This window comes from Trichomycterus rosablanca, chromosome 1 (assembly GCF_030014385.1).
Source record: "Trichomycterus rosablanca isolate fTriRos1 chromosome 1, fTriRos1.hap1, whole genome shotgun sequence".
Taxonomy (NCBI): domain Eukaryota; kingdom Metazoa; phylum Chordata; class Actinopteri; order Siluriformes; family Trichomycteridae; genus Trichomycterus; species Trichomycterus rosablanca.
The window spans coordinates 79,322,502-79,345,353 of record NC_085988.1 but is presented as its reverse complement, the minus strand read 5'-3'; the positions used below and the strand labels follow the sequence as shown (position 1 = coordinate 79,345,353).

The 22,852-nt window shown below is 40.6% G+C and overlaps 1 protein-coding gene across 1 annotated transcript in view; it reads left to right on the top strand.

The window, feature by feature from the left end:
* The window catches only part of LOC134315983 (copine-8), a 200,578-nt gene extending 182,003 nt beyond the window's left edge, over positions 1 to 18,575 (top strand). The window contains exons 16-20 of the mRNA XM_062996469.1: positions 6,117 to 6,244; positions 10,566 to 10,668; positions 13,205 to 13,262; positions 13,828 to 13,901; positions 17,619 to 18,575. Coding sequence (XP_062852539.1) covers positions 6,117 to 6,244; positions 10,566 to 10,668; positions 13,205 to 13,262; positions 13,828 to 13,901; positions 17,619 to 17,807 — 552 coding nt within the window. The 3' untranslated portion in view covers positions 17,808 to 18,575. The remainder of the gene's footprint in view (positions 1 to 6,116; positions 6,245 to 10,565; positions 10,669 to 13,204; positions 13,263 to 13,827; positions 13,902 to 17,618) is intronic.
* Positions 18,576 to 22,852: the final 4,277 nt, after the last annotated feature.

Genomic DNA, 22,852 nt, shown 5'->3' with positions numbered 1-22,852 from the left:
TTTTTTTTACCCATTAAATTTATAGCATTTAGTAGATGCTTTTATCCAAAGCGATTTTTATGACCAGTTTCAAGCTATGGAGTGTTAAGGGCCTTGTTCAGGTCAATGTGGTAGTGGTGGGGCTTGAACCAGCAACCGTTGGATTACTAATCCAATACCTTAAGTACCTTAAAGCATATTTTTATTCATATAGTATACACTTATGTGCGGTTTAATGGGGCTTATACGTATGTTTTTTTCTTTTCTTTGATTTTTTTTACTTGCTATGACAACTTAATATTATTTACATTCACTTTCTTGTCACATCTTGTCACATCACTCATAATTTTGAGTTTTCTATTTTAAGATCAGAGATTCTGATATACTTAACATTATTATTGTTATTAAGTGCTGGGAGGTTGATTCAGACTCCTGATCATCACATGGACAGTGTCTCTATAGAGCGTCTTGTCTTCTGTTTGAGTTTTTAGTACAGTGGGGTCAAAAAGTATTTAGTCAGCCACTGATTGTGCAGGTTCTCCTACTTAGAAAGATGAGAGAGGTCTGTAATTTTCATCATAGGTACACTTCAACTATGAGAGACAAAATGAGAAAAAAAAATCCAGGAAATCACATTGTAGGATTTTTAAAGAATTTATTTGTAAATTATGGTGAAAAATAAGTATTTGGTCAATAACAAAAGTTCAACTCAATACTTTGTAACATAACCTTTGTTGGCAATGACAGAGGTCAAACGTTTCCTGTAAGTCTTCAACAGGTTTGCACACACTGTAGCTGGTATTTTGGCCCATTCCTCCATGCAGATCTCCTTTAGAGCAGTGATGTTTTGGGGCTGTCGCTGGGCAACACGGACTCCACAAATTTTCTATGGGGTTGAGGTCTGGAGACTGGCTAGGCCACTCCAGGACCTTAAAATGCTTTTTACGGAGCCACTCCTTCGTTGCCCGAGCGGTGTGTTTGGGATCATTGTCATGCTGGAAGACCCAGCCACGTTCCATCTTCAATGCTCTCACTGATAGAAGGAGGTTTTGGCTTAAAATCTCACGATACATGGCCCCGTTCATTCTTCCCTTAACACGGATCAGTCGTCCTGTCCCCTTTGCAGAAAAACAGCCCCAAAGCATGATGTTTCCACCCCCATGCTTCACAGTAGGTATGGTGTTCAACTAAGCATTCTTCTTCCTCCAAACACGACGAGTTGAGTTTTTACCAAAAAGTTCCATTTTGGTTTCATCTGACCACATGATATTCTCCCAATCCTCTTCTGGATCATCCATATGCTCTCTGGCAAACATCAGACGGGCCTGGACATGTACTGGCTTAAGCAGGGGGACACGCCTGGCACTGCAGGATTTGAGTCCCTCTCGGCGTAGTGTGTTACTGATGGTAGCCTTTTTACTTTGGTCCCAGCTCTCTGCAGGTCATTCATCAGGTCCCTCCGTGTAGTTCTGGGATTTTTGCTCACCGTTCTAATGATCATTTTGACCCCACGGGATGAGATCTTGACCCCAAGGGAGATTATCAATGGTCTTGTATGTCTTCCATTTTCTTACAATTGCTCCCACAGTTGATTTATTCACACCAACCTGCTTGCCTATTGTAGATTTACTCTTCCCAGCCTGGTGCAGGTCTACAATTTTCTTCCTGGTGTCCTTCGACAGCTCTTTGGTCTTGGCCATGGTTGAGTTTGGAGTCTGACTGTTTGAGGCTGTGGACAGGTGTCTTTTATACAGATAACGAGGTCAAACAGGTGCCATTAATACAGGTAACGAGTGGAGGACAGAAGAGCTTCTTAAAGAAGAAGTTACAGGTCTGTGAGAGCCAGAAATCTTGCTTGTTTGTTATTGACCAAATACTTATTTTCCACCATAATTTACAAACAAATTCTTTAAAAATCCTACAATGTGATTTCCTGGATTTTTTTTTCTCATTTTGTCTCTCATAGTTGAAGTGTACCTATGATGAAAATTACAGACCTCTCTCATCTTTCTAAGTAGGAGAACCTGCACAATCAGTGACTAAATACTTTTTGGCCCCACTGTAACTCATTCATTGTTCCTCTAATTGTATCCTTCCATCTTGTTGCTGGATCTCCTCTTCCTTTTTTTACTTTCCAAGCATAATTGTGTTTCCCAAATGAACTGTTTTTTCTTATAATGTGTCCAAAGTAAAAGAGCTTCAGTTTGGTTATCTGGGCTTTGAGTAAGAGGTGGGGTTTGGTCGAGGATCCATTTATTTGTCTTTTTGGCTATTCAGACTCTTAAAAGTCTTAAAAAATGTCTTGAATCACAAATGTCTGTCTATCTATCTGTATATCTATCTATCTATAATATGAGATCTGAAAAAGTCGGGACAGTATGGGAAATGCAAATAAATAAAAAAGTCTTGCAATGTTTCTTACATTTCAGTGAAGGCAGGATGAATTCGGGATAAATAATTTTTTTTCTGGATACCTCTTCATTTTCATTTGTTAATATAAATCCATTCCTGCATTTCAGGCTTGCAACACATTCCAAAAAAAGTTGGGATGATAAAGCATTTTCCACTTTGTAATGTTGCTGCTTCTGGACATGGTTAACATAAAGCTTCTTTTTTTCAGAGTAAAGTTTTAAGCGGCATTTCTGCATGTAAGATCATGGGTGTTCAGCTTAGGTTTGTGCTCTTGCCTTTTATCTACTGACATTTCTCCAGATTCCCTGAATCATTTACTCATATTATGCACTTCATTTCACCATTTATTTCATTTTCATTTCATTTCATTGATAATTTTCTCACACCTTTGTTGACAAACTGTAGAGTGGATTCTTAAAGCCTTTCGTGGATGCTACTTTGTTCCATATCATGATTACCTGTTTGAAATCACATCATTATTTATCTGTTGATGCATGCTCAACAATCCAGGAACACAAATCCACAAAGTTGAATCAGTTCATCTGGACACAAGTTTGTTGTAGAGAAACGTTTCGTCACTCAATCCGAATGACTTCTTCAGTCTGAGCTGGTGGTGAATACCCCAACCTTATATGCAGCTGATTTGCATAACGACCGATCACCGCCCATTGCATAACTGTAAGTCGCTTTGGATAAAAGCGTCTGCTAAATGCTGAAAATGTAAATGTAAATAACTGCAAGCCAGCGGCCACTCATTTAATGATGAAGATTTGCAGATCCTTGACAAGGAGTTTGAACGGGGAGTCAAAGAGGCCATCTATGTGAAGAGGGAACGACCATCCCTGAACCGTGGAGGGGGCCTGAGAGTACATCTTTCACCATCTTACAATGCCGTAATAGGAGCTATACCCCAATCATATGTGGAAGACACACATGACCATTGTAATTAAAGGTCATTGTGATTTGCATATGGACCTGATCACCGGTTCCATTGTTATGCAATGGGCGGTGATCGGTCGTTATGCATATATATACGGCTGCATATAAGGTTGGGGTATTCACCACCAGCTCACACTGAAGAAGTCATTTGGATTGAGTGACGAAACGTATCTCTACAACAAACTTGTGTCCAGATGAACTGATTCAACTTTGTGGACATCATTATTTAGGTTTTTTTACTTCATTACTAGCCCTAAAGTTCTCTTATTCCAATATTTTTGGAATGTGTTGCAGGCCTGAAATACATTTTACATTTACATTGTATAATGTATAATAGCTGTATGGAGGTATATTAACAATGGAGGTATATTAACATGGAGGTATATTAACAAATGAAATGAAGTTGACCAGACAAAACATGAAATATCTTGGGTTCATTAAGTTTATGTAAGAAACTCTGTGTTTTTTATTTATTTGCATTTCCTATACTGTCCCAACTTTTCCTGATTTGCGGTTGTATTTTGAAGTGCTGTTTTTACCTGCAGTATTTTTTTGGCGGAAACCTGTATCAACAGGTTGAGGTTAGAGTGGGTTCATGTGCTTACACGCTTACTGAACATGCTGCAGTCGCAGTATGGCCACTGAACAGCCTGCTGTGTAGTTAATGAAGGACAGATGCTTCACCATCTGGACTGCAGAGCTTGTCCACGCGTTTCATACAGAATCAAGAACAAACCAGAGGAAATCTTTAGTTATGCAGCCAATCTGACATTTTAGCTATTATACATCTAAAATTAGCTATGGACCAAAATAATCTCGGCTAATGTGAACAGTAAAATGTAAAATACTGGTTAGGTTCACAGTGGGTCTGATTCATTGGGCAAAATGCAGGGAACACTCTGGACAGGTTGCCAGTTTATCACAGGGCAAACACACAAACTCTCACACACACACTGTCAGCCATACACTTAGGGTAGTTTTTAAAAGCTCCAGTTCACCTTACTTACATGTCTTTGGACTTGTGGGAGGAAACCGGAGCACCTGGTATCTTAATATTAATACACTACATTGCCAGAAGTATTCGCTCATCTGCCTTCACACGCATATGAACTTGAGTGACTCCCATTCTTAATCCATAGGGTTTAATATGATGTCGGCCCACCCTTTGCAGCTATAACAGCTTCAACTCTTCTGGAAAGGCTTTCCACAAGGTTTAGGAGTGTGTTCATGGGAATTTTTTACCCATTCTTCCAGAAGCGCATTTGTGAGGTCAGACACTGATGTTGGACGAGAAGGCCTGGCTCACAGTCTCCGCTCTAATTAATCCCAAAGGTGTTCTCTCAGGTTGAGCTCAGGACTCTGTGCAGGCCAGTCAAGTTCTTCCACACCAAACTCGCTCATCCATGTCTTTATGGACCTTGCTTTGTGCACTGGTGCGCAGTCATGTTGGAACAGGAAGGGACCATCCCCAAACTGTTCCCACAAAGTTGGGAGCATGAAATTGTCCAAAATCTCTTGGTATGCTGAAGCATTAAGAGTTCCTTTCACTGGAACTAAGGGGCCGAGCCCAACTCCTGAAAAACAACCTCACACCATAATCCCCCCTCCACCAAACTTTACACTTGGCACAATGCAGTCAGACAAGTACCGTTCTCCTGGCAACCGCCAAACCCAGACTCGTCCATCGGATTGCCAGACGGAGAAGCGTGATTCGTCACTCCAGAGAACACGTCTCCACTGCTCTAGAGTCCAGTGGCGGCGTGCGTTATACCATTGCATCAGACGCTTTGCATTGCGCTTGGTGATGTAGGGCTTGGATGCAGCTGCTCGGCCATGGAAACCCATTCCATGAAGCTCTTTACACACTGTTCTTGAGCTAATCTGAAGGCCACATGAAGTTTGGAGGTCTGTAGCAATTGACTCTGCAGAAAGTTGGCGACCTCTGTGCACTATGCGCCTCAGCATCCGCTGACCTCGCTCTGTCATTTTACGTGGCCTACCACTTTGTGGCTGAGTTGCTGTTGTTCCCAATCACTTCCACTTTGTTATAATACCACTGACAGTCGACGGTGGAATATTTAGTAGCGAGAAAATTTCACTACTGGACTTGTTGCACAGGTGGCATCCTATCACTGTACCACGCTGGAATTCACTGAGCTCCTGAGAGCGACCCATTCTTTCACTAATGTTTGTAGAAGCAGTCTGCATGCCTAGGTGCTTGGTTTTATACACCTGTGGCCATGGAAATGATTGGAACTTAAGCAACTTACAGTACTGTGACAGTATATTGTCTAAGCAATTGAGGGTTAAGGGCCTTGCTCAAAGGCCCAACAGTGGCAACCTGGCAGTGGTGAGGCTTGAACCAGTGACCTTTCAATTACTAGTCCAGTTACTTGCAGTTGTCTAATTGCTGAGATGAAAGTGAAATTTGTATTGTTTGGGTGCTATGAACATTTTATTTAATTAATAAATAAAAAAACTAATAATGAAATATGTGTAAGGTGAAAAGCATTCCTGGAGTTGGCATTTATTTAATCCATATTAAACAAACAAAGGTGACCAAGGCTAACCTTTTTCTTTTTGCCACCCCAGGCAAAATTCAATTTTGTGCTAGATAGATGATACAACAGCTAAACATGTGACCTCGCTCAGTGTCACAGTCAAACTATCAAACTCAAATGCACCTGCACATTTTCATGCCCTAATCAGTTCATCTGATGTACAGAACCACTGGCTGGTGGAATTGTTTCTACATGATGTTCTTATCTCTCATTGTGTCTGTGCAGAACGGTAACCCGCAGAACCCCTACTGTAACGGAATAGATGGTGTGATGGAGGCGTACTACCAGAGTCTTAAATCTGTACAGCTGTATGGTCCCACCAACTTCTCCCCTGTCATCAACCACGTAGCCAGGTATGTGTGCACACATTCACATAAATAAGAACTGAGTCACCATAGAGTGTAGACGGTTAAAGAAAGAGAGAAAAATAATGACAGAAGGTAAGATAAGTCTGTAGAAATATGAGGACCTGCAACGTATAGTTATGTAGCCTGGTAGCTTGGTTTTGTGGAGCAGCCTGTTTGGATAATTCATTCTTTCATCGTCTGTTTTACCACCGCTTTATCCTACTCAGGGTCGTTGTGGGTCTGATTCATTGGCCGAAAGGCAGGAAACACCCGGTCAGGTCTCCAGTCCATCACAGGGCAGACACACACATTCACACATACACTCATACCTAGGGTAGTTTTTAGTAGCGCCACTTGGCCTGAGTACATGCAAACCCTGGTCCTTTTGACAGTGGTAGCCTAGTGGATAGAGCTTTACACTATCAATCGAGTTTGAATCCTGGCTCTGCCTTGCTACCACTGTTGGGCCCTTGAGCAAGGCCCTTAACCCTCTCTGCTGCAGGGGCACCATACTATGGCTGACCAAACAAGCTGGTATATGTGAAGAAAGGATTTGGTTGTACTGTATGTCTGTATATGTGTATATGACAGTAGAGGCGTTCTATTCTTTTCTATTCTTTTGCTGTGAGGCGACAGCAAATCATGTCTGTGTAGACACCTGACTGACTGATAGCACTGCTCAAATTTGAACCACAGATCTCAGTGGCTAGTGTATTTTACCGCTGCACCACTCAATGGGCGCAGGGCATACAGTAACACCCTGGACGGGGTGCCAGTCCTTTGCAGGGCAGACACACACACACACACACACACACATTCACCTATAGGGCAATTCAGTGTCTCCAATTAACTTGACTGCATGTTTTTGGATTGTGGGAGGAAACCGGAGCTCCCGGAGAAAACCCACGCAAACACGGGGAGAAAATGCAAACTCCGCACAGAAAGGACCCGGACCACGCCGCCTGGGGATCGAACCCAGGACCTTCTTGCTGTAAGGCGACAGTGCTACACACTGAGCCATTGTACCGCCTCATGTTAAACAGTTTAACTTTATTAAAAACAAAAACAAATGTTTGTATGATCTACATAAAATATTGTTTATGCTTTCCACCATGTTATAGAGAGACCAAAATATTGATTAATTAAAAGCAGCTCCTGGTAATGTAAGCTATTTTCAGCCTGATTTAACTAAACAGTGAATAATAAGTATAATTAAACGTTTAGATAACAGCGTAATGTAAGGTTCACACTTTTTCATCATTAGTAATAAATAACAGCTGGGATGTTAGTGAACGCTGCACTCTGCACTCCCCGTATGGGTCCTAATATCAAATCATCTCCGCTGAGATCAATACGAGCCACCAGCTGTGTGCTGTGCTCGGCCTTTGTGCATGTCGTAATTAGTTTACGCTGTGATCGATCTGGTCCCCTCGGCTCTGGAGACGGTGGCTGGAGCGGAGTGGGAGTTAATAATATATGTGTGAATGAGTGAGAGTTCAGGTGATTTATGAAGTAAACAGTAAGGAGTGATGCTAACGGCACTGCGCCGGAGGAAAAAACAAGTCTGTTATCAGGAATGAAAGTGTGTCACACTAGGTCACGTCAGCGTGTTGGAATAAAGAGGGAGAACTGTTTGTGCATGGAACATAAAAATTAATATTAATCATTAATCGTATTATTATTAATATTATTATTATTATTAATAACACTTAATAATTGTATTATTATATTACATACTATATTATTATACTATGTTAATGTATAATCAAATACATATTATATTATTACATACACACACACTGATCAGCCATAACATTAAAACCACCTCCTTGTTTCTACACTCACTGTCCATTTTGTCAGCTCCACTTATCATATAGAAGCACTTTGTAGTTCTACAATTACTGACTGTAGTCCATCTGTTTCTCTACATGGTTTGTTAGCCCCTTTTCATGCTCTTCTTTAATGGTCAGGACCCCCACAGAGCAGGTATTATTTGGGTGGTGGATCATTCTCAGCACTGCAGTGACACTGACATGGTGGTGGTGTGTTAGTGTGTGTTGTGCTGGTATGAGTGGATCAGACACAGCAGCGCTGGTGGAGTTTTTAAATACTGTGTCCACTCACCGTCCACTCTATTAGACACTCTTATCTAGTTGGTCCACCTTGTAGATGTAAAGTCAGAGACGATCGCTCATCTATTGCTGCTGTTTGAGTTGGTCATCTTCTAGACCTTCATCAGTGGTCACAGGACGCTGCCCACCGGGCACTGTTGGCTGAATACAGTGACAGTGAGGTGTTTAAAAACTCCAGCAGCACTGCTGTGTCTGATCCACTCATACCAGCACAACACACATTAACACACCACCACCATGTCATTGTCACTGCAGTGCTGAGAATGATCCACCACAAATAATACCTGCTCTGTGGTGGTCCTGTGGGGGTCCTGACCATTGAAGAACAGCATGAAAGGGGGCTAACAAAGCATGCAGAGAAACAGATGGACTACAGTCAGTAATTGTAGAACTTCAAAGTGCTTATAAATGGTAAGTGGAGCTGATAGCTGATAAAATGGACAGTGAGTGTAGACATATCCTGTCTTCTTTGGAAGCTGGGGTCACTTTACGGCACTTTACAGCACCCCTGGAGCAAGGAGGGTTAAGGGCCTTGCTCAAGGGCCCAACAGTGGCTGCAGTCTCTGAATTACAGATTTGCCCGTTTGGACTGTAACTTTTGGAAGGAAACAATCTGAGAACGCTGATGTGGCCAAAACAGCAAAAACATGGCAGAAGGTTTTCATAATTATTCATGTGAGGTCCATGTGGACTAGTCTTAATTTATTTTCAATTATACCTCTACCACACACACACACACACACCCATCAGTGATGAAGGCAGAGCTGCTGTTATCTCTCGGTACATTTTATCTTGCCGCTTGTGGCATCACGCCTACACAGTTTAATAATGCACTGCTTTGTCTTAATAACGCTTACAAACTATACAGTGTTCACTTATAGCACCTATAGCACAGTAAAAAAAAACAAGATATAAAGAGAGATTAGCCTTAAAAGATAGGAAGCCTTCTGTTTGGTCCTTAAATGTCATTGAGTCTTTAGGGGCAGAGGCCATGAAAAGGTTATACAAGCATTACAGCAAAAAAAACAAAAAAAACAATGCAATATAGCTGCTAGACTTCTTGTGAAATGTAGAGATTTCCATTTGAGATAAAATGAATCCCCAGATGTACTGCTATCTAAAAAATAATAATCGTTTTGGATCTGCAGATGGAGCTGTTGTAAATATACAGCATAATGGTCGGGGTGATGAACCTTTGCAGGGCACCCCACACTTACCCATTTACTTATTCACTTACTGACACTTAAGGGCTACTTAGAGTTTATTTTTCAGTTGGATTGGAAATCAGAAGGATGTTACACTACTATGGGATGAATAAACATTTTAATCTCTGTGACTGTAAGGGTGCTCGCCCGAGCAGCAGTAAGATAGCTCACTAGATAGATATATAGATGGATGGATGGATGGATGGATGGATAGACTTTACTGATCCCAAAGGAAATTAAAGCACTACTGCTTAGATCTAGACATAAAGGGTTTGAATCTCAGCGGTGCTATCAGAGCGTCAGGTGTCTCATGGATGTGATTTGCTAATGTCTGAGGGGTGGATGGCCGAAACAGCCTATCCATTGTGAGGTGCACTTGTGTTCTGTCAGAGCTGGTCTGAAGTCTGGATTGAAATAGAAGGGTTGTGTTAGGAAGGGCGTCCGGCGAAAAAACTGTTCCAAGTTTGATATGCTGACCAGATCCGTTGTGGTGACCTCTATTTAAGGGAACAAACAATAGAAAAACTTTGACTGAGGAAAAGGTTCTCCAGGTTCTCATGCCCCCTTATTAGCTGCATCACTATCCTGTCCACATGCACTCGGTGTCTAAGTCGCCCATCCCGTGGGCACTGATGCACCCCCATATCATGACATATGTTGCCTCTTGCACCTTACGTTAAAAACAGTCTGGTGGTCCTTCTTCATCTTTGACATAATGCCATTTTTTGGACTCATCTGACCATAGCACATATCTACTGTCTTTTGGACCATGTGAAATGAGCTTAGGCCTGAAGAACTTGGTGGCATTTCTGCCTAGAATTGATGTACAGCTTTCTCATTGTGTTATAGAGTTTTAGGCATTCCTTGACCACTATCCTGTCCACATGTCATTTTCACCACTGAAGCATGACTGAAATGGGATTCTAAACAAAAAGAGTTATAGCCTGTTAATTTACACAGTGTGTTTTTATTTATATCGCTGTCCTGCAGGTATGCTGCCTCTGTAAAGGACGGCTCACAGTACTTCGTCCTCCTCATCATCACAGATGGAGTGATCTCCGACATGGCCCAGACCAAAGAGTCCATCGTCAATGTGAGCCTCATCTTACACATTTACACAACTTACTTACTTCACTTACCTTTATTTAACATAGTACATTTACATTTACATTTTCAGCATTTAGCAGATGCTTTTATCCAAAGCGACTTACAGTTGTGACAGTATACAATCTAAGCAATTGAGGGTTAAGGGCCTTGCTCAAGGGCCCAACAGTGGCAACCTGGCAGTGGTGGGGCTTGAACTGGCCACCTTCCGATTACTGGTCCAGTACCTTAACCACTAAGCTACAACTGCCCCACATTTAGTTTGGGGGTGGCACGGTGGCTAAGTGGGTAGCACTGTTGCCTCACAGCAAGAAGGTCCTGGATTCGATCCCCAAGTGGGGCGGTCCGGGTCCTTTCTGTGTGGAGTTTGCATGTTGTCCCCGTGTCTGCGTTAGTTTACTCCGGGTGCTCCGGTTTCCTTCCACAGTCCAAAGACGTGAAAGTGAGATGAATTGGAGACACAAAATTGTCCACCTTGTACTCATAAATATAATATTGGCTATTTTATCAAATACATCTGCTATATAAACATGATTAATGTTGTATACAATTAATAACCTCCAGAGTGTGAATTATACAGTGACGGGGGGGTTAGGGTTAGGGGGGGTTATACATTTAGTTTTTAGGGGTCTGTCTGAAAACCTAGTGAGCTGCCTTGTTGCCTATTGCCTATCTAGACAGCTGCCTTATTTGAAAGGATTCTAATAAGACATTGACTCATAAGGCAGATTATTTAGATGCACTACTTAGACAGCGATTACAGCAACTGCAGTTTTAGCTTACTAAGCTAACACAGTTAGCCTCAGGCCATTCAAACCAATAAGCTGAGGCAGCACAACCCACTAGCATGCCAGCTAACATCTCCCTCTATGTATCGAAAATGGTTAAACTGTCACTGACGAGCCCGAATTTGTAAATAAAAGACACTTGTGCACCTTTATACAAATTAAATGTTTGCCTAAACACAGTTACAGTTTGCCTAATTAATGACCCCCCTCCATCTGAAACTGTTGATTTTACCTCTTTTGGTACTAATTAGGAAGGTCAGACCCAATCCCCTCGTAATGCAAACCATACTGACGTCTGCCCATCTGTGGCATGATTTGTTTCTTTTGTTTTGTTCTGTCCATCAATGGTGAGTCTGGCGCCACCTGAAACCCTGAAGTGAGGTAGAAACACACCCCCAACAGGCTGCCAGTCCATCACAATGCAACACATACACAGCTCATGATATCAGTCATTCACAGCCAGAGGTGCCAGTTTACCTTATGAACCCAAGTCTTCTGTAACCGATGATGCTCTGCAATACCCATTGTCACCTAAGTAAGCTTATTTTTCAGATTTTTCAGATTTAGATGTTAATAGTTTCACAACTTTCATGTCACATTGAATATAAAGAGCACTAAATAAGTTGTGCTCTGTGGGGTAAGAGTAAGAACGCATATTATTTACTAAGTTTTAATAACTGAGATGTAGTGTGGTAAACAGATCCTATATGTAGCTTTATAAAAATAGTTTAGAGTTTTTCTGTCTGAAAAATAACTCCTATGATTGATGGGTTAATGGACACACACACGCAAACACACTTACACACACACGGCCACCCCGGCATACCTACACACAAAAACACTTTTCTGTCTTCACACTCACCATCATTCTCGCTCTTTCTCTCCTCTCTACCTCAGCCTGTCATTTGAAAAATGTCAGTGAAATGGCTCTTTAAGGACTGTATTACTTTTTCATGCCAGTTTCACAGAGGACTGCAGACAGTCAGCTCTGCCAGCTCTCATCCATATGAATGCCCTGTCTCAGTCCTGCCAGCTTGATACAGCTCAGTCAGATCCCTCCACCATGCTGCCAATGCTGTTTCTGGTTTGTGTGGAATGGCATTGTTCGTTTCATTTTATTTTCATTAATCACTTTATTCTGGTCAGGGTTTTGGTCGGCCCAGTTCCAGCTAGAAACAATGGGTTCCCTGGATACAGTGCCAATCCATTACAGGGCTTTGCTCCCCCTACACCAGGACAAAGCCTATCATGTCTGTGTAGATGCCTGTAAGTGACAGCAGTTTTCCAAAGTACTTCTGATCCCATGTGGCTATATATCACAGTAGGATGACAATTTCACATACAATGGCATCTAAAAGGCTTGCAAGTCACACTCATTCAACTGCTGTTGTGGCCTTGCTCTACATGGTCTGAGATTGCTTCAGATTCCTTGAATCTTTTCTTAATATTATGTACCATAGATGGCGAAGGACCTAAATTGTTAGCAATCTTGCATTTTGAACTGAATCATAAGTTTGGCACAAACTGGTGAGCCACATCCCATCTTTTCTTGCCAAGACTGAGCCTTTGCTAGATCCTTCTTTAACTTATTATTTTAATGTTTAGATTTTTATAAAAAAAATTTAGTATTCGGTTGTACTGTATAATTATTATTATTGTAGTAGTTGTTTTTTGTTATTAGTGTTACATTTTCTAGGTTTTGGCCTGCTAAAAAATGTATTGTTTTGTTGTTTCCAGGCTTCATGTCTTCCTATGTCAATTATTATTGTTGGCGTTGGACCAGCGGAGTTTGATGGTAAGATGTGTCTTCATTCCTCTTTTATATATGTTTTGGGTTTGCTTGGTTTGTCTGGTGTTTTTGTGGTACATCACGTTTGGTTAAGAGCTTCAGGCTTATTTTCTGTTCATTATCACCCATCCTTTTCTGACTCTTCTTGCTTCACTGCCGTCTCTGGTTGTGGCGTCCTGGTGTGTGACTGAATGTAATTTGCAGACAGCGTCCAGCTTCATTGTAGCCCTCAGTGTGAAGCCTCTGTGTAATCTTTCTTTAAAGTATCTGTACACTGGGGAGGAAAAGTCCATGAAATCTGACAATTCACACACTGGCAGTGATGGAGATGGTGCGGGAAGAGAAATTTAAACACTTACAAGCTTACTAACGTTCAGCATTTATATAGCTGATACATTTATATGTTTATTCCCTGATCTCTTTCATTTTTTTTTTGCTTGTGTTTTCATTTCTTCATGAGCACCACTGAGATTCAAACCCAAATCTCAGTGTCTGTGGGCTTGTTTAATAGACCGCTGTGCCACCCAAGTGCCCCAACTGTGTGTTCATGAATCTGATTTGCTTTTTGCAGCAATGGTCGAGTTAGATGGAGATGAAGTGAGGATCTCATCCAGAGGCATTTATGCAGAGAGAGACATTGTCCAGGTATAGAGCGTTGTACTCTCAATCTGTACATCCAAACACACACACATACACACACATGAACACATGCACACACATGAACACATCAAAACACACATACATACACACTCAGACATTAACACACACATACACAGAAACGCATAAATGAACACACGTGAACACATAAATAAACACACAGACACACATACATGAACACATACATGAAAACATCCACACACACACATAAACATACACATAAAAACACATGAACACACACATCCACACAAACACATACATGCACACACATGCACATGTACACACATACACATGCACATGTACACACATACACATGAACACATCCACAAAAACGCATACATAAACAGACATGAACACATACGTACATGCACACACATGAATCCATACACATGAACACATACTGTACATACACACACATACACATGAGCACATACATAAACACATCCACACACATGAACACAAACATGCACACACATGCACATTCACACATACACACATATCTACAGTACATTTAGTTCTAAAATAAATAGAGTAGTAAAATAATAGTAAAGATAATAATTTAAATTAAAAAAATAGAATTACATGTGGATTTAAGGAATTGTGAAGCAAATGTTTTAAATATTTGCTTCAGACATTGTTTCATTTGTTTAACAGGTTTAGACTTGATAGGACTGATTCACAGTAAGCTACATTATTCCTAAATATAGTATAACACTTAAAAAACACAAGTTAGTCAGATTTTAAATATCACACTAACCACAATACAGTCCCAAAGCTATAAACCAACCAATAGGAATTGTTTCTGTAATCATGTGATCACAGCTTGTGCCTAAAAGTTTCATCTTAGCTAGTTAGCGCCATGCTGGCTATCTGTTTTGCTAGTGAATGAGACAGGCTAAAATGATTTTCTGGACCCAAAAATACATTGATATTACACATTTTATGCTGAGTAATAGTAACAAAAGTGTTTTTTTATAAGCAAGAGAAAAAGGGACTAAAATAAATAGTTCTCTATGTAAAGATTACTTACAAATAAATCAGGTAAATTAAATAGCGTGTTGTTATTGAGATTGCTTTTGTTATGAACGATGTGACATTTTAAAACATGCTAGTGTGAGGACGGTAAGAGATAAAAACAGCAGTCACGTAACAATGAAATGATTTGCTTTTTCAGAACCAGCACTGGAACGTTAAATGTCATTAAAGGAAACATAAATGAAGTGATGTAGCTGGATAAATCAAAGCAGAATTTGCTCTGGCCATTTCAACAACAAAACAACCATGAACATGGAGCCAAAATACATGACTGCTAAATTTTGGAAATTACCAGAAGGGATGTGCTAAAATTAAACAGTTAGCTGCAAAAAGCTAAACATAACTGCCAACAGCAGCTTCGCAACAAAGTACTAATGCTGTTAAATTGTGGTGTACCAGCCGCTCAGGTGGCACAGTGGTAAAACACGCTAGCACACCAAATCTGGGATTTTGAGTACATTGTATTGAATCTCAGCTCTGCCATCTGGCTGGGCGGCTACATGAACAACAACTGGCTGTTGTTCACAGGGTGGGTAAGCCGGACCAGGGTTTCTCATATCTTGATTGATGGCGCCTGCGCAGATTTGGGGAATAATGCTGATCAGACTTGTGCAGGTAAAAAGAGGCAGTCGGAACTGAGTACGTCTCGGAGGGGGCGTGCATCAGTTGTAAGGTTTTTCAGTCAGCAGTGAAGGGTTGTGTCGGTAGAGGTGAAATGTAACGCAATCAGGGTAATTGGATACGACTAGATTAGGGGAAAAAATTGGGGGAAAATTCATCTCATCACGTTGTTGTTGGTTGTTATTGCTACTCTAGTGGTTTGCATGAGCTTCTGAGAGGAGATTAGGGAAGTCAAAACAGGAATCCACATTTACAGGATTTTATTCTTACACTAGAAAAAGGGACACCTTTAAAAATGTACTTTCAGTGCACCAACATTTGAAATGTGAACGTTCAAACACTGCATGTTTTTAAAAGGTACAAGCAAACCAGAGTAACTGAAGGAAACCCAGGTAGACACTGGAAGAACATCCAAAACATGTAAATAAAGGTGTGTGTGTGCTGCCCTGTGATAGATTTGTGCTCTAATTCAGGTGTGTTTCAAATATAAAATATAACATGATTAACAGAAGGCTGTCATTGGTCAAACAAGGTGATCGGGATGGGCTATACAGTTTGAAGAGCTCAGTAAGGGCATTAGCAGACGTTTGTAGACAGTGCAATGTTTAACAGGCTACCGTTGTAATAAAAACTGAGGTGATGGGACCAGATTTGTGATAAAGATCTGAGTCTGTCAGTGAGTGCGAAGGCCTACCTGAATATCACTACTTTGCATAAAGACCCAAAAACAGTTTTGCTTAAAATAATGTGTTTGTGTATTTATATATATATATACAGTATTTATTTATCTACATAAGATTAGTTCATTACTAATCATAGGGGGTTCGGCACCATTGGGAAACACTGGGAGTATTTACAATTGACACATTTACGTTTTCTGCTATTAGCAGACGCCTTTATCCAAAGCAACTTACAGTCTAAGCAATTAAGGGTTAAGGGCCTTGCTCAAGGGCCCAGCAGTGGCAGTCTGGCAGTGGTGGGGTTTGAACCAGTGACCTTCTGCTTACTAGTCCAGTACCTTAACCACTAAGCTACAACTCCCCTAGTTATGAAGTGATTGGTGACACTGTCCTTAAACAATACAAACAAAAACCCTTTCACCATTTATTTAAATCAGTGACATGATTCAAGTCAGCCGCTCAGGCGGTGCAGCGGTAAAACACGCTAGCACACCAGAGCTTGGATTTAGAATACATCGTATCGAATCTCAGCAACAACGATTGGCTGTTGTTCAGGGTGGGATAAGCTGGACCAGGGTTCCGCATAACTGGTGCAATTACGACCTCTGCTGGCTGATTGATGGCGCCTGTGCAGAGTTGGGGAATAATGCTGATGAGGGAGTGGCTCTACGTGCACAGAGCTGGTCCACATATGAGCTCACCTTGTGCAGGTGAAAAGATGCAGTCGGTACTGCACACGTGTCGGAGGGGGCATGTGTCAGTTGCAAAGCTCCTCAGTCAGCAGGGTTGTATCGGTAGAGGTGAAGCGTAACGCAACCAGGGTAATTGGATATGACTAGATTAGGGGAGAAAATTGGGGGGGGGGGGGGGGGGGGTAAAAAAAAAAAAAAAAAAAAAAAAAAATTCAAGTCAATTTTATTTGTATAGCATTTATTATAATAAACATTGTCTCAAAGCAACTTTACAGAATCCAGTACCGACAGACCAAAAACTCCTGTTGAGCAAGCCGAGGGCGACAGTGGCGAGGAAAAACTCCCTTAAAATTACAGGAAGAAACCTTGAGGGGAACCAGACTCAGCAGGAACCCCCATCTTCATTGGGTGGTCTGGAGAATAATTTAAATGAACTAGATTAAAACAAATCATACATACACAAAATTAATTTAAACTAAAAGAATAAACAAGCAATTGGGGCTCTTCATTATTCAGTCCAGTCTGTGATAAGTCTGTAGTGAGTTCTGGACATTTTTGGTGCAAACACTGCAGGTTCCCCCATGACCAGTCTCTACTCCTGGTAACATCTCCCTAATAAAACATTTTAAGTCTGATCCCCTCTCATATTCATTTCTGTGTGTTTATTTCTCTCCCAGTTTGTCCCATTTCGAGATTACATCGACCGGACTGGGAACCACATACTCAGCATGGCGCGGTTGGCCAAGGATGTGCTGGCTGAGATCCCAGACCAGTTCCTGTCTTACATGAGGACCAGAGGGATCAAACCTTCACCTGCACCACCTCCATATACACCCCCCGGACAGCCGATTCAAACGCAGATCTGATACTCTCAGCTGTATCTCTCTCTCTCTCTCTCTCTCTTTAAATCTCCAGTGATGTGAAGAGGCTTTTATTTTGTCTCTCTCTCTCACGTTGCACTATGGGCAATGAAGACACGTAGTCAGACGGGGCCAGCGAGGCCCGATTTACTTCCAATACGAGCGTTTTATCTGTCAGGGTTTCTTTCTTTATCTCTCTCTCTCTCTTTCTCTCTGGCTTAACTTGTAGCCTCAATGAAATGAACAGAGCTAGGCGTTTGTTCTCGAATGAGGAACCAGATGTGTGTAACCTTTCGGAGATGCATTTGAGAAGAACAGCTGCCGAGGTAGAGCAGATCACGACTGTTGTAAATAACTGGATGGAAATTTTAATTTCCATGTATGTATATTTCTCTCTCTCAAGCTTTCTCTCTCTCAAGCTCTCTCTCTCTCTCGAGCTCTCTTTAAGCTCGCTCAGTGTTTACATGTTGATGATTTTCTTACCGTTGGATACTTTTATAAGCGTTAACTTATATACACTTTATATTATGACTTCTCTGTGCGCCGTCGTTGCCACGCATGTCAGGTTGCCGAGACGTTTACCGTCACACTAAGCGCATTGCATGCCGTGACATGCCATTGACTATTAGCCAGCTCTGATTCGTGATGCATGTTTAATTTTCTTTGTTTTAATTCTTCTTTTCTTTATCTGTTTCTTTTTTACATCAGCTTGGCACAGTTGGGGTAAATGTGTGATTATATGTGTGTGTGTGTGTGTGTATGGGGGGGGGGGTGTTTAGGTGTGTTGTAGTGTTCAGATTTTAGCAGCTGCTCTCAAATAGAATTTGAGACTATGAGCCCAGAGGTCAAAAACAAAGATGCTCTTATTTTTCTTCCATTTCTTCTTCCTCTTTATTATAGGTGTGTTATTGGTTTGTGAAGTGTAGACGTTGTGAATCAGTCAGGTATAAAGTTATTCTGTTTACATTTTTTACATCAGACATGCCCAAACATACATGAAGCCAATTTTATCTGGTCATACCTCTTTATTTAAATTTATTTTACAGTAGTGCTGCAGATTAACTGGATTAACATAATGTTGTAGAAGAAGTCATTGTTCTTTTTGATTGCCTCTATTATTGCATTATTTGTCACATGGAATGATTTAAAAAAAAAATCAAAACCTACTAAATTGAAAAAAGAAAATCTAACTCAGTTTTATTCATTTAAGGAAATAATTTTTAATTTGACTGGTTACATCATTCTTTGTGTTATTGTGATATTAGTCCTTCACATGCCTTTGTTAGAGAATTTAAGCCTCAGGTCTTTCAACAGCATCTTTATTGAATTGAAGTCCGGACTTCTACTAGGTGACTCAAAACTTAATTTTGTTCAATTTCAGCCATGTGGTTCATTGTCCAGCCTCATAACCCAATTATGCTTCATCTTAGCTTTTGGACAGATTACATTATTACAGGAACATTAAATTCCACTCTCTATTATGAAGTTTGTGGTGAGAATGGAGGATTAAATTGTCCAGGTTTTGATGCAGTGAAACCTCCTAATGTTAGCAAACTGATATATATATATATATATATTTTAATATTGATTTTTTTTTCCATTTTATTTATGCATTTTCTCCCATTTTCGCGTAGTCAATTTGTCTTCCACTGCTGGGGATCCCTGATTGCAGTCGAGATGGGTATATTGCTGCTCACGCCTCCTCCGACCCCCTTTTTCATCCATGCACTTTGCACAGGTGCCTCTTTATCTGCCAATCAGGGTCCCTACATAAAGGTCCCACCCACATAATCCGGTCATCCCACCCTAGCAGAACCGTGTCTGCTGCAGGGACTGCCAATTATGCCCGCTAGATAGCGCCCAGCCGACCGGTGGCGATGCAGAGTTTCAAACCGGGAAGTTCAGAATCTCAGTAATGGTGTGCTAGTGGAATATCCCACTGTGCCACCTGGGCGCTCTAGATTTTTAATATTATATTCATATTGTGAGTTAGTGTCCTTGTAAACATGTAACTTCAGGATACGCGAGATTTATATTCTGCATGGCGGAATGTGTGTAATTAGCTAAACTTAGGCTTTCCAGTTAAACATGGTAAATTGATCGATTAATCAAGAGTTATATGCATGTTGGATAGTGTTTTTTGTGTAATATAATGGTTTTTTTAATGATCTGAAATCATTTAGTGTGACAAATTTCCAATAACAGAGGCGATCAGAATATCAGAAATTGGGCAACTACTATTTCTGTTTATGCAGTTTCCTTTAGATGACTGTGGATTCGGTAGATTCCTTCCTTACTTAAATTATTTAGAGTCTTAAAAAGATCTAAATTATGAAGACCTAAATCTTAAACGTATTTAATAGATTATTATTTATTATTATTATCTCTAATAATATGCTCACTGGCCTTTATGCATTACCACATTGATTCACAATTACTGTCTGTAGCCTGTCTGTTGAACTGCCTGGTATATTAGCTCCCGTCCAACAATGAAGTCACCACCACAGCACCACCACTGACCAGAAATTAGAAATTATTTATGTTTTAATATTCAATTTTTGTATGTGCATAATGATGCCTGTTCATTGGCACACTATTAAGTTTGGAAAGGCTAAAGTAAAATGCTGTCATTTTTATTTTTTTTTTATTTTAAAAAAGAGTGCTGCAAGATTGCTCCCAAGGTGCTACATTTAATCTCATGTTTATTCACGTTATTATTTTATTCACATTATGTGAATGGTAAACTTGGTCCCCAAAACTCACCAGCTCTTTTCTGCAGAGTTGAATCTACCCTTCCTATTGGTGGAATATGTTAAATCCAGCAATTGTACTGAGGTGTATTAAGCAGTGGTACTGTGTCTGATACACAGAATTCAGTATTGATGGTTTAGGGCTGCAGCCTGCTTAGGACTAAGTGATTTGGCTGTAAAAAAAAAATCCCTTAATTTATAATGTTCATAAATCATTAAAATCCCAAAACACTTGTTTGTTTGTTTAATAGGATTTTAACATCATGTTTTACACTTTGGTTACATTCATGACAGGAACGGTAGTTACTCATTACACAAGGTTCATCAGTTCACAAGGTTATATCAAACACAGTCATGGACAATTTTGTATCTCCAATTCACCTCACTTGCACTTCTTTGGACTGTGGGAGGAAACCGGAGCACCCGGAGGAAACCCACGTGGCCACGGGGAGAACATTCAAACTCCACTCAGAAAGGACCCGGTCCGCCACACCTGGGGATCAAACCCAGGACCTTCTTGCTGTGAGGCAACAGTGCTACCCACTTAGCCACCGTGATTACATGTGAATGTATTTCAGTCCCTAAATGTTTCAACTGATAGATGGGGAAGAAAACATATTACATATAGGAACAGACGGGCTACAGTCAGTAACAGTATACCTAAAAATACCTTAACTGGAAACTCAGTGTTTATACACTATATTAACCATAAATAATACTTTGTCATATTTATTCACCATCTAATTTTACACAAGTCTGAAATTTGTCCGTTTATAAAAGTCAGTCAGTAGTAGACTTTTTCTTCTAATAGCTTTAACAGAGTCGTGTATAATGAGTTGCCTTTAAACTCTAAATGCTTATTAAAGATCATTATTTGTCTTCTGTTTCTTAAAGTGTTATTAAAGTCGTGCCACAGATCCATGCTCTACAAAAAAGTAAAGAAAGCCAGACAGGTTCAAGACCCTCTTTCACTCAGTATGTAATGTGAACAGCACAATATGTAGCAAATGGTATTTTACACCTAACAGAAACCCTCAGAGTTCAGTTGTATTGTTTCTGGAGTTGAATCACAGACTGTAGTGTAGTAAAGAGGTTTGAACGACAGTGTTGAGGCTCGCTGCTGCTATGAGTGTGGCGTTCGAGTGTGGATCCAGTTTTTTTCCTCACTTAAATTTTAATATGAATTTAGTTCCAGGTATGCCTTTAACACAATCAGGAGATTTCTACAGTAAAAACTGACTCTCTGTGTTTTTAACAAGGCTTCATAAATACAAATTCTATACAAAATTTTATAATAATTCATACTATAGAACTATCCAGTCCTTTATGTGATGGGTTACTGGGTGCTAGACGTTCATATGAATGCTGTGTGTGGGCTGAATACTTACCTTTCAGTTTATACAGTGTCATTTCAGGTAAACATATAATGAGATATAATAACTGATTCCTGTTAAATGTTAATGATTACTATTATTTCTTTTAAACAAACATCATTCCAAGTAATTATGGCATACACCGATCATCCATAACATTAAAACCACCTCCTTGTTTCTACACTCACTGTCCATTTTATCAGCTCCACTTACCATATAGAAGTACTTTGTAGTTCTACAATTACTGACTGTAGTCCATCTGTTTCTCTACATGCTTTGTTATCCCCCTTTCATGCTGTTCTTCAATGGTCAGGACTCTCCCAGGACCACCACAGAGCAGGTATTATTTGGGTGGTGGATCATTCTCAGCACTGCAGTGACACTGACATGGTGGTGGTGTGTTAGTGTGTGTTGTGCTGGTATGAGTGGATTTTTTAAAAACCTCACTGTCACTGCTGGACTAAAAATAGTCCACCAACCAAAAACATCCAGCCAACAGTGTCCCGTGGGCAGCGTCCTGTGACCACTGATGAAGGTCTAGAAGATGACTAACTCAAACAGCAGCAATAGATGAGCGATCGTCTCTGACTTTACATCTACAAGGTGGATCAACTAGGTAGGAGTGTCTAATAGAGTGGACAGTGAGTGAACACGGTATTTATAAACAGCAGCGCTGCTGTGTCTGATCCACTCATACCAGCACAACACACACTAACACACCACCACCATGTCAGTGTCACTGCAGAGCTGAGAATGATCCACCACCTAAATAATACCTGCTCTGTAGTGGTCCTGTGGGGGTCCTGACAATTGAAGAACAGGGTGAAAGGGGGCTAAAAAAGTATGTAGAGAAACAGATGGACTACAGTCAGTAATTGTAGAACTACAAAGTGGAGCTGAAAAAATGGACAATGAGTGTGGAAACAAG